The sequence below is a fragment of the Carassius auratus genome, chromosome 3 (assembly GCF_003368295.1).
Source record: "Carassius auratus strain Wakin chromosome 3, ASM336829v1, whole genome shotgun sequence".
Taxonomy (NCBI): domain Eukaryota; kingdom Metazoa; phylum Chordata; class Actinopteri; order Cypriniformes; family Cyprinidae; genus Carassius; species Carassius auratus.
The window spans coordinates 21,511,762-21,524,956 of NC_039245.1; the positions used below are offsets into that span (position 1 = coordinate 21,511,762).

At 33.8% G+C, this 13,195-nt stretch overlaps 1 protein-coding gene across 1 annotated transcript; it reads right to left on the reverse strand.

The window, feature by feature from the left end:
• Positions 1–175: 175 nt before the first annotated feature.
• LOC113050652 (tetraspanin-1) lies at positions 176–8,090 on the reverse strand. The gene is made up of 8 exons (XM_026213853.1): positions 7,943–8,090; positions 2,704–2,782; positions 2,067–2,282; positions 1,671–1,745; positions 1,478–1,585; positions 1,038–1,163; positions 843–935; positions 176–621 (listed from the first exon to the last, which is right to left on the reverse strand). The coding sequence occupies exons 2-8, from the start codon at positions 2,758–2,760 to the stop codon at positions 562–564; spliced, it is 735 nt and encodes a 244-aa protein (XP_026069638.1). The 5' UTR covers positions 2,761–2,782; positions 7,943–8,090; the 3' UTR covers positions 176–561.
• Positions 8,091–13,195: the final 5,105 nt, after the last annotated feature.

The following is a 13,195-nucleotide window of genomic DNA, read 5'->3' on the forward strand; positions in this document are numbered from 1 at the left end:
AATAAAGCATTGTGCTTTATTACACGAACAGGCCTATTGTTTAAAATAGCTTTGTAAAAAGTTTACAATAAATTACAATCAGCAACGTTTGTTAGAAAACATTTGGCCTTGTTTGGTCATTGCACATATAATGTCAGTAGGAAAAAAACCTTCAGTGTGTTCAGAAGTACAAAATTATGCCTGAGGTGGTATGCAGTTGAAACAAAGTGTTTTGGTTTTCAAATAAGAAAACACATCTTGCATAGGCAAAGTAAAAAAAAAAAAAAAGGTAAACAAAAATTTGATTCAGTCTCACAGATACATTAGGCATTAAAACAGCTAAAACAGCTCAAATTTTACACAACAGTACACAGGGATCTTTCAAAACTCATGTTTCAGTCAAAGTTTAGGCTTGACGGTCTGAATTTATTTAGTTTTTTTGCAGAGAGACTTGTGACGTCATACTGTTTGATACAATTGAAAAGGTTGATAAAGTAACAGTGATATTAAGCCAGATGATCCACCTCATCCTCAGGAAACCAGAGGAGTCATGAGAGAGATATCGAAGATAAAGGTGAGGCATTAATCCCGTTTAGATCCTATTTTACAGTACAGGATCATGGAGACGATCATCGCCGCAAGCTGAGAAGGAGAACAGAGAAGAGCATTAGTGTCACAGTATTTCAAAAATGTCATACAGGGTTTATAGATATATATATATATATATATATATATATATATATATATATATATATATATATACTGTATATATATATATGTGTGTGAGTGTGTGTGCACAGCTGATTTTTTGCTTTCAGAATGTGAACAATGTGATTGACTGAAATAAAAAGTGTGTCCTGTACCTCAAGAGTAGCGATGCCTAATGCCACAGCTATGATGATAACTGCATTATCATCTACCAGCTTCTTCAACGCCGGGAAACAACCTGGTATAGTCTGAGGAACCCCAAGAAATAGACCAAATTTAATCATATTTATATGATAGACAATCCAAAAAGCATGCAAACCAGAGTTGATTCAAGGAAGAGATGAACCCACCGAATTAAAAACTGTGGTCTCATTGCATGGAAGTCTATTACAGCACTGGAAGGGGTAACTCTTGGTGTTGTTCACAAAGAAAGAATTCGTGAAATCTGTATAGTTGTTGAAGCCACAGCATTTCAGCTAAAGAGAGACAGAAGGGTTTCAATATCAGCTAAATTCTGCACATGACATGATATTTCTGACAATGGACATTAACATATACTTATTTCACTTGCTAAGGCCTTTTAAAGACTGTTCTTATGCGATAACATTTTTATATGAGACACAGGTCTCAAAATATCAAATGTACATTATTAAACAGGACGATATTATCATTTCAAATATTTCAAGATTTTTTTTTTTTTTTTTTTAAGATATTTTCTGTTTCTGTAATGATGACCTAATAATGAAAAATAAGATTTATTTCCTTCTTTATAAACTAAAGAGTCACAAACCGCGGTCATGGTCGTGTTCCACAGTCCAGTGACGTCCGGATTTTTCCCATAATCGCTTCTGATGCTCTTCACAACTTCGCCTTCCACCTGTTTGATCAGGTTTTCAGCCTGAAATACACACATGAGGAGGTTTGAGTTTCCATGAGTCTCTTCCGGACAATGGAGTGATTAAATAATGTGTGTCCAGACTTACCACAGGCTTAAAGACCAGCAGAACAATGGCCCCGGCGACTTCAGCGATGAACACAAGCAGAATAATGATGAAGAACTGAGGAGACAGGTTCAATGAATCAATGAGTTTATACAACTTCATACATCATTTCTGTGTCATACACTGTTCACAGAATCATATGCATAAAGGATTTCAAAGCTAAGCAGTAGAAATAAAAAGATATTGTTATATTTTGTTTTTATATTTTCAATTCTTCACATTTAGAATCAATGAACTTTTGTGCAGAATATTTCAATAATCTAAAGAACCTTTTGTGGAATGAAAAGGTTCCATGGTTGTTATGGAACCACAGATCCCCATAAAGACCTGTGTTGTAAGAGTTATCTGTGGGAAGCGTGTCGGTGTGCTTTGACGTACCAGCAGCAGCATACACCTGCTCTCTCTGATGGCTCCACAGCAGCCCAGGAAGCCCAGGATGAGCAGCACAGCGCCCACAGCGATGAGGAGGTAGCCCACGTTCAACACCTGCCCCAGCTCGCCTGGGGCTCCTTGTATATTCTGCAGAAAACTCAGGACAGACCCGCTGTCCACCTTCACCCAGATCCCCACACCCAGAATAGCTGCTCCTGCCAGCTGCACCACAAAAACACAATTAGTCTTGATTTAGACATGTGCCATGTTCCTCATATCAACACACTAAATGTATTTGGACTAATAAGTCACTGTTAAAGAAGCAGACAATATATGAATTTTCAGCCATGTTTTATCGCACATTTCCATCGCACTCAGTCAAAATCTGCCAAAGGGGTAATAATGGATCAAGTTTTAAAAATAGGTTTCTTTACAACAGGATCTACATTTCAAGAGGTTAAATAAAGCATAGTCTCTGTGTTTATAAAAACATGGCAACTTTCCCGGGAAATTAATTCAGGTAAAACTTGAAACATAATAAAAAAATAATAATAATAAAAACTATGCAAATCAGGATATTATGCTATTTGAGCGATTCATCCATATATTTGAACATCAGCGAACAAGCATAAGCTTTACTTACGAAGATGATACCATTGAAGATAAACATCATGGTTTTCAAAAATCCAAAGCAACCCATATTTATCGGATGGATATGACACCTGAAAAAGTATAATAAACAACAATCACCAACGGGTTTTTTATTATTGTTAATAATAGTGTAATATTCTGGGGCTTTTGTTTTGCCCTTTCTTTTATTCCAAAATTGATCTTAATCTTTATTTTAAAAACGGTTTTTAATGAATAAACACAATTGCTTGGATGATTTTAAGAAACAAAGTCCTCCGTAAGTCCAGGAAGTGTTCAGAGGAAAAGATGGTGGTGTTGCTGTAGTAAATAATTGAACTATAACTCTTGTTAACCACAGATCAAAAGTTCATGTGAACCACACAAACTCTTTAATAAGCTACAGTTAACGAAATATTGTCACACTCTAAATGTATGCCTCATTTTATGTACGTCAAACTAGTGTTTGCTCTTTGCGCAACACTAAAAACTGGTCAACAAAGGTTGGTAACTCTGAGAATTTATGAAATGAAGACGTATTTATGTATATATATACAGAATAAGGTGTGGAATTCCAACAAATGCAATACAATACTGTACAAACATATGCAATATCCAGTTCTAAAGGTCAGATCTGTCCTAATAGTGTGCTGAATAGACCAAAGGACCTCAGGTAATATTAAAATTGAGTCTTTTTCCAAAGCGTTTTTTGTAGGGAACACAATGGGGGAGACAAAAACCTTGCTTTGCTTTTCCACACATGCAGCGAGGTCCAAAAGTCCAAGATAAGAAATAACAAGAGACTGCGCGATTCTAGGTCACTATTCAAATGCACGAAAATTAGGGACATTGAGCTTGTGACTCCTCACACAGACGGGCAGATTTAGGTCAGAACATGGTCAACATTTTTTATAATAATAATATTAATAATAATAACAAGGAAACTATAAATTGTACTTTTATTTTTAGGCATATGTTTTATGTATTTAAATACATTTATAATTTCATGACAAAGACATACATTTATAGATATTTCCTTAAAATATATAATTGTAATACATATTTTTATAATGTCAAGGAACATTTGGTATATAAATATTATAACACATAACACAGGCATCCATATATAATGAATCGCAGCCAAAATAAAAGTTTTTGTTTACATAATATATGTCTATATATTATATTTATACATAATATATGTATAAAATATATTTAATATATAAACATAGCATATTTTTCATAAATATATACATGCATGTATTTGTATTTCTATATACATAAACATGCACAGTATACACATATATTATAAACGAAAACATTTATTTTGGATTCGATTCATTTCGATTAATTGTTTTTATCAGCACTAATATATATATATATATATATATATATATATATATATATATATATATATACTGTATATACTGTATATATACAGTTACGCATACACATACACATGTAATTGATATAAATATATAATTGTAATATAACTCTAAAAATGCTAAAATATTTAAATATATGCTACATTCAGATGACATTTTGAATGACGTCTTTATTTGTGTTAAAAAATTGTTGTGAAAACAGTTACTGCTGACTCTATGGAAACAAGGGGAGGTGAATTTACAAGAGCATTTCCTTTAAAACACAATATAAAGTCCAAGAGAAGAGAACACGCTGCACCTTTCAGAGAGACATTACTGCAACCTGATCACCTCTGAACACAAATAACGTCATTTTAATGAGCTACACTTCTGCTTATAGTCCTCCAACATAACAATCTACATTGTGCTGTCAGGTGACTTTGAATAGGTTTGTTCACACCAGACGACGTGTGTGTCACATGCTCACGTCTCTGATGTGAGGTCAGAGTTTGTTTAGGTTTAAGATGAACAGAAAGTTCTGATCGGGTCATTGTCCAAAGACAGATAAACGTTTAAAAAACATCAATAAAGCGCTATTGATGCGACATGTTTCACAATTACAGACTGTCAGAGTTACTGTCGAATGTGCTTATAGCATCACTAGACTTTAAATGTTATGACGGGTTGTAAAATATAATTAAATAATTATAATATAAATAAATATAATTCAAATATAAATAAAGCCATTTTTAAGGTGAAAAACAGAAGTCAGATGACTTGGAAAAGTAACAGCTCTGGCCTCCTCATGATTTGAGGAATCACTGGTCTGTACACATAAATATATTTAGATTTTTTTAAAAGAAAATAATTATTTTATTCAGCAAGGATGCATTGAGTTAATCAAACGTGACAGTGAAGACGTTTATAATGCTAAATTAAATTAAATGCTAAACAAATACATGCCATTGATAATAATAAGAAATATTTATTGAGAGTAGAATCAGTATATTAGATTGATTTCTGAAGCTCATGTGGCATTGAAAACTGGAGTTATGATGCTGAAAATACAGCTTTGATCACAGGAATAAATTAAAATATAAAGCAGTTATTTTATATTGCAATAATATTTCACAATATTGCTGTATTTTTTTTATTTTTATAAATGCAACCTTGGTGAACAAAAGAGAAAAAAATTACAGACCCCAAACATTTGAGCATTTGTGCAAATGTGTACATATATGTGGGTCTATTTATATGAAAAAGTTTATGTATTAATTTCTGTATGTGAACAAAAGTTGTCTGAACAAATGGATGAAATACCGTAATATAATAATTTTAACATCAAAAGGTCAAAGTCAGCTCAATGTTTTTCAGTCTGCTGATTCATCATGTTATCATCATCTACAATTCTTCAGAAAAGAAATTGAAAGATATGTATCTCACAAGTTTCCAAAAACAGCTGTTAGCTTTCATATTAGAGAGATTTGAGTCTATAAACTATTTTTAACTTGGTCGCCCATGAAAGTCTGGAGACATGAGGCGTGTTAGTATTTTGTAGCCTGGAGTCTTTGAAATGAAAATGCTTTCTATGGATGAATGCGGTATGTGAAGCCTACAGCACACACAAGTGTGCTTGTTTTTCTTACATGAAAATCATTCATAGGGGTGTGTTAATGTTTGCTCTCCGTGCTCTGCATCAGTAATCCGGTTTTTGAACCACTGAAACTCAATGCCCAACTAGCCTTTCAGGTTTCCTCATTTTGTCATTGTTTCAGAGGTAAATCAGACGCAACAGAGCATAGCAAAAGCGGTCGCAAAAACAATAAAGCGGGCTTTGTGTTGGTCAGTGGAGAGTGCATGGGACATTGTCTTCCTGAGCTCTGGGTAATGCTCCTTTCTGATGGAGACAGACGATGTCCCTTGGAGGCTTTTGACATCATGCAACTTTCATTTGAATTATTTGATAGTAGCACGCATAACATATGTGAACCTGCATCACAAAACCAGTCTTAAGTCACTGGGGTATATTTTTACTAGCAATAGCCAAAAAAACATTGTATGGGTCAAAATTACAGATTTTATTTTTAATGCCAAATATCATTAGGATATCAAGTAAGGATTACGTTCCATGAGGATATTTTGTAAATTTTCTACCATTAACAGATCTAAACTTAATTTTTGATTAGCAATAGGCATTACTAATAATTCATCTGGACAACTTTAAAGGCGATTTTACTCAGTATTTAGATTTTTTTTTTGCATCCTCAGAGTCCAGATGTTCAAATAGTTGTATCTGGGGCAAATATTGTCCGATCCTAATAAACCATACATCAATAGAAAGCTTATTTATTCAGCTTTCAGGTGATGTATAAATCTCACTTTCGAAAAAAAAGACACTTAAGACCAGGGTCCAGGGTCACATATTAATTAATGTTTAATAAGAGGTGAAGTATTACAGAGTTATTTTTTAACTGTACATTATAATACACCTTGTTGTTGAGTTAATATTTGCGAGTTTCTTCATTAAAACTACCATACACTCTTTTCAAATGTATTGTACCTAAAGCATTCATGTTGGTACCTTAAAGGGACATATTAATACCTAAAATGTAAATATTAGTAGCTAAAAAGTTCCACTGCGATGACAGTTTTTGTACAACTTTTGAGAAGTACCATGGTATATGACCATGGCAATCATTCAGTACCATCTTCTTAAAAAAGAATCACAAAGTAAAGGTATCATTTTTAAATTGTGGTACTACTATACTTGTTCAAAATACCATGTAGTAGCATTATTTTTATATAAATTTTTGGGATGTGATGGGACATGTACCATGGTACTACTGTGGAGTATAATGTAAATATTAAAACCAGCATCATCACAGTTATTATTCAAAAGTTTGTGGACAGCAAAAACCAAATTATTAAAATTATCATTACAGATTATAAAAAAATAAAAATAAATTATTAATACTTTTCATTAAATTGAACAAACGTGTCATTTAAAATGACATTTAAAATATAACAAAAGACTTCCATTTCAGATAAATGCTGTTCTTTTGAACTTTCTATTCATCAAAGAATCCTAAAAAATCTATTACAGGTAGATAGATAGATAGATAGATAGATAGATAGATAGATAGATAGATAGATAGATAGATAGATAGATAGATAGATAGATAGATAGATAGATAGATAGATAGATTACAAAATATTAAGCAACAAATTCAGTTTTCAGCACTAATAATAAGAAGGAGGAGGAGGAGGAGGAGGAGAAGAAGAAGAAGAAGAAATGTTCCTTGAACAGGAAATCAACATATTAGAATGATTTCTGAAGGATCATGTGATACTAAAAACGACTGCTACAAATTCAGCTTTGTCATCACGGGAATAAATCTTAAGAAAAAAAAAACATAAAATATATTCAAATAGAAAACATTTATTTTGTTTTCAGCTATTTCAAACAAATGCGGCTTTGGTGAGCGAGTAATTTCAACTGAACGGACGAGTTTCAGAGGGAAATCCAGTGTCTGTTGACATCAGTGTTTCTAGGAAATGTGGGCGACAGCCAGCGGTGAAGTGAAGCAGAGTTAACGACAGCCACACACTGGAAACCCATCAAATCAGGAAGATCTCTCATGAGATCTGATCCCGAGGGGACACAACACGGTCCTGAGGCTGTGCACGTCACACCTCACTCAACACACTCATTTAACACCGTCCTGCACGAACAAGCACAATTAAACCCACTGATAAACAGTGTAGCCTACACAGCTCGAGAAAGAACGGGTTTAACTACTTCAAGCTATTTTAACGGTGCCTTTACTTCAAGGTGTGTCTAACGGTGTGTTCACGATTCCTAGATTAGCTTTAGGAAGGTGAATCTCTTACCTTTAGTCAAATGTTTGTGGTTTGCAGTTTTGGTAAATCCCTGACTGACTCTCAATTAGGCGAAGAGCGGTCACGCGCGCCTCCTGTTTTTCTCTCTTCTGTCGCTCGTGAGAAATAAGATGTTTTTTTATAGAAAAGAGGATGGAGTGAACAGGTGGGAGTGACACACCACTCCTCCTCCTCCCTCTTTCTCTCTCTGGTGTACTGAATCTGTAGTAGTCACGGAGACTCAGTCCTGTGAGGAACCTGATCTACACAACTGACTTCATGTCGACAGGAAAATGAGTTGGATTTTGGAGGGTACAAAGCTAAATGTTAGGGGGCGACATGCGTAGCCTATGTATATGCGATGCATATTTATTGTTTAGCTACTAAAGCTTTGTTATGAGGAGTGTAATTATGCATTAAGAAAAACAGGAGGAAATTATGCATCACTCGAAAGGAACAAAGATTTACGCAAACAAAACTGATTTCACAATCCTGGCGGATCACAAGACCTGAAATTCAAGAAAATAAAATCGAAATCCACACCTGGAACAAAAGAAAACACGTGTGTCGAGTACAATTATTAAATTACTGTGAATAAAATTCAGAATTTTCGAAGAAAGCTTGACAAAAACATAACATCTCAGATTATACTAGTTAAATGCTTACACAAATTCTACAAAGAACATTCAGAGTTCTGCAGGTACAAAAAAAAAGTTTATTATTAAGAGGAACAATGACGTCAGTGTTGCACCTGCAGACAAACCGGACTTTTCCCAACCTTCAAACAGCCAATTAAACACGCAGCCGTCACTGTTCCTGACAGTCTCAGTCTCTCAAGGCCTCAGCTATGACACAACATCCTCATGACACTTCACACAAGGTCATTGTGCTTTCAGCCACCCTTTAATTCAATCAGAAACACTGCCCTGAATACTCCTCTTAATCAAACATTATCCAGGAACTTGAAGAATCTAGGAACAATGTGATGAAACAATAAAAACAGGACATTTATATTAGAAACTACCACAAAACAATAAAAAAATGCAAATGAACGTGACACAAGGGGAACTTTCTTTACCCGAGAGTTGAAATATTCAATAACACTTCCCTGTGCAGTTCAGAGCCATTCTCATAAAGTATATTACTGAGAATCAGCATCACAGCCTTCCTGCTTTTCATGAACCAAAAAGCATAAACAAGTGAAATGATTTTTGCTTAGATAAATGCATTACTTGTCTTATACACGGCTTCCATCAGCACAATTTGCTTCCGTTTAATTTTCGCTTAAGTTTTGGATTGTTTACATGTAGAAGTTTTTATTTAAAATAACTTCAGATATGTGAAATATGATCGACTTACTATTGAAACGAGAGAGAAAAAGGCAGAAGGAAAGGTTTATACTGTCAACACCACCAAGAATCTACAAATATAAGCATGTATTCATACATAATAGTATATGTATGTTGAATCATGGTGAACCTTGAAGGAAATAATGTCCCTCTGCTTAGAATTTCAGCTTACCAAGATTCTAAAAGTTTGTGTGAAATAGAATTCAGAGTTAAATAGAAGAAAATAAATTGAGAACAATTAAAGGGACCATTCACCCAAAAATGAACATTCTGTCATTTACTCACCCTCAAGTTATTCCAAACCTGTGTGAGTTTTGTTCTTCTTTTGAGAACAACACATATATATTTTAGAGAACGTTGGTAACCAGAGAGTTAACCGAAGCCATTGACTTCCATAGCATGGGGAAAAAAATACTATGAAAGTCAATGGCTACCATCAACCGTTACCAAGATTCTTCAAATTACTTTTTTTTTTTCTCTCAACAGCTGAAAAAAATTTACACAGATTTTGAACAACTTGGAGTGAGTTAATGACAGAACTTTTTATTTTTAGTGAATTACCCCTTTAAAGGAACAGTTCACCCAAAAATGAAAATTGCCTGAAAACTACCATCAATCCTCCCGAGATGTAGATGGGCTGGTCTGTGGACTACACCACTTGCTCATCAATGGATCCTCTGCAGTGAATGGGTGCCGTCAGAATGAAAGTCCAAACATATGATAAAAACATCACAATAATCCACAAGTAATTCACACTAATGTTTTGTGAAATGAAAATCTGAATGTTTGTACTAAACATGCATGATTAAGAAATTTTTAAATTCAATCCGTTGTTTCTGGCTAACACACAAGTCCAAAATATATAATATTGCTTCCTCCAGTGAAATATGCACAGATCAAGCACCGTTTACAAGCGAAAATGGTCCAAAACAGTTCTAAACAAACATTTGGGTGGATGCTAATGTGCGAGAACAGCTGGAGATGGACTCCATCACTGGTGGAAATGTTATTACGGGTTTTTATCAGCTGTTCGGACTTTCATTCTGACGGCACCCATTCACTGCAGAGGATCCACCGGTGAGCAAGTGATGAAATGCTACATTTCTACAAATCTGTTCAGATGAAGAACAACAAATTCATCTACATCTTGGATAGTGAAGGACTGATATAAATGCATACATTTTGTAAAAAAACTAATGTGTTGATGGTTATGTACTTACAGTTTAAGTATATGGGGTGAGTGCACAACTGTCAAAGATGCAATGTAGCTTCAGTTATAAATGATAAATACAACATATTGGCCAGTAATATTTCGGACTACATAGAAGACTATGTTCTAACAGACACTTTAAAAAATGTGGATTGGACAAGGCAATGTAAATACATTTTTATTAAGTAGTATAAGGTTTCTGCAAGGTACAGCAGACACACTTTAATAATACCACCCTGATTCGGATAATAAGATTAAGAAAAAACTGGTGTAAACATGAATATGTCTGTTCATACAGTGTCAGCTGAATTACAGTTGAGTTTTTCTGTGTCCAGCACAGGAATAAACTACAAGCACACTTGACAAAAAACACAAACTGTTTCGATTTTCTGGATCGGTGTCTCTCTGTAGGATTTGCATGTCCTTTTCACCTCTATTTGAGTATCTGTCAAGCATTTATTAGGTCAGTACCAGGTCTTGACCTTTCATGAAAATACACCTAAAAGTGCACAAAATGCAATTCCTCCTAAATAACACTGTTTCACAGCCTTAATAAATCTTTTCACATGCTCAGGACTTCTTCAGGTCTGGATGGCTTGATGCTGTGGAGTTTCTGGAAGTGTTTGCAGCAGTGTTCACACGTACTGTATCGCTGAAGTGCGCTTCAGACGTGTGTTTCCTCATGTGCCAGTTGTTGAGGCTCTTCTGAAGTGACATTCATTAAATATATTAGCCCACATGAACCTTTTCACTGAACTCACTGCAGCGGCGTCTCTCCCGTGTGTGTTCGTCTGTGCACTTCTAAGTGATTCTTTGCTTTAAATGACTTCCCACATGTTTCACCGATAAAGTCTCACACACCTGCACGAACGTACAAATATATTTTTGATTACTGATAAATACCATTAGTTGATAAAAAAATAATCTTTTACATTTTTTTTATATTATTTTAAATAATATATTATAGCATTTTAAACTTTTTATATTATAACTTAATGATTAATAATGTGTGTGAAAGTCCATATATACATAATGTACACGCAGATATAGATTTATGACCATGTGACACTATACAGCTGTAAGAATCAGAGAAATTATATCAGTTAACTTAAAATGTTAAAGGTACAATGCTAAAATTGAAATAAATAATGAAAAACTACAACTAAATTAAAACTGCAGCAATAAAAAAAGAAAAGGAAAAGAAAACAACTGCAAATTGAGAAGCATAAAAATAAACTATATATTTCAGCTCATTAAGGCATCATTTCTCATTTTTGTTTAGTTTAACTAAAATATCTAAAACTATTAAATAAACATTTATAAAAAATATAAACTTTTTAAAAAACAAATAATAAAAATGACAAAAACCAAAAAATTTGTAACATTTTTTAATAAAATTAGAGTGAAAATAGAAGACATTTTAAATGAACAGAAACTATAATAGTTTACTGCTGATACTAAAATAACGCTGGCACAAGCACACAATATGTGACGGCTGTACCTGAGTGTGTGATCATGTGCCGATGAAGATGGTTAGACAGATAAAACCTCGTCCCCGAGCCTGGATGAGGACAGACTTTGGTCCGGCCCTTCCTGTGCACCAGGTTCACGTGATTCTGTCCAACGTACATCACAAACATCATATAACCAGAAGCAGACACTGCGGTCTTTATCTGTAGTTACAGTTGATGTTTGTCCAACAGTATGATTAGAACTGCATAAGATCATGCTCTGTACTGTTTATTATGATGTCTTTAATATACATAACGTCTCAGAGAAATAGCTGATCCATATTTGTAATTACTTATTCATTTATTACCAGCCCTGCATCAAAAAAAAAAATCTGCTTGTTTTTGCAAAAATAGACTAATATGTGACCCTCTCTGTGTAATACAGGCTAAAATCTCAAAATCTTATTAAGAGATAACAAGCATCAAGGTTTGATTTCAACCATTAATTTCCATATGTTATATATATATATATATATATATATATATATATATATATATATATATATATTATATGCACTATATATATATGCATCAGCTATAATTTATCGATCAAAACAGCAAAAGCAGTGAAATGTCAAGAAAAAAAACAGTAATACTGTAAAATAGTGTATATACATAGATCTATAATATTTAAATTATATGTAGTATAATTTAATATCAAAGTGTATATATAGTGTATTGTATATACTGTACTTTAAATGTTTAAATGTATAATTTCCATTTAGTGTCAACTCTGTAATTTTCTGTCACTGTTTAAATGTAGAATGACATCTAGCTCATGTTTGCATTTTCTTCAGTCACGGTCTATGATTCTTACCTTGAAAATAATGTCCTCAGAATAAAACATGACCTCTTCACTGTACAAATGATTGTCTAACGCAAAAATGATACGAAAAGCATCATATTTTGTGAGAAAGTATAATGTGCTAGGGAAAAACGGGCACTGTTTTTTCTCAATCAACACCTCAAAATTAGTAAGAAACAAGTAGTGGATTTGGGTCAACATGATGCAGGGCAGCATTACCAATCCGATTCATCTGATAAGCAAAAATTAACCAACTCTGTAAATATTTAGCAGATTAACATTCCAATGTTTACAATATTTAACCCATCCGGCATGTAGGGGGATTTTTACTTCCTGTTACTAAGCTGCACCAAGCAATTAAGAGGCATTAGAACGTTTCTTTTGACTTGA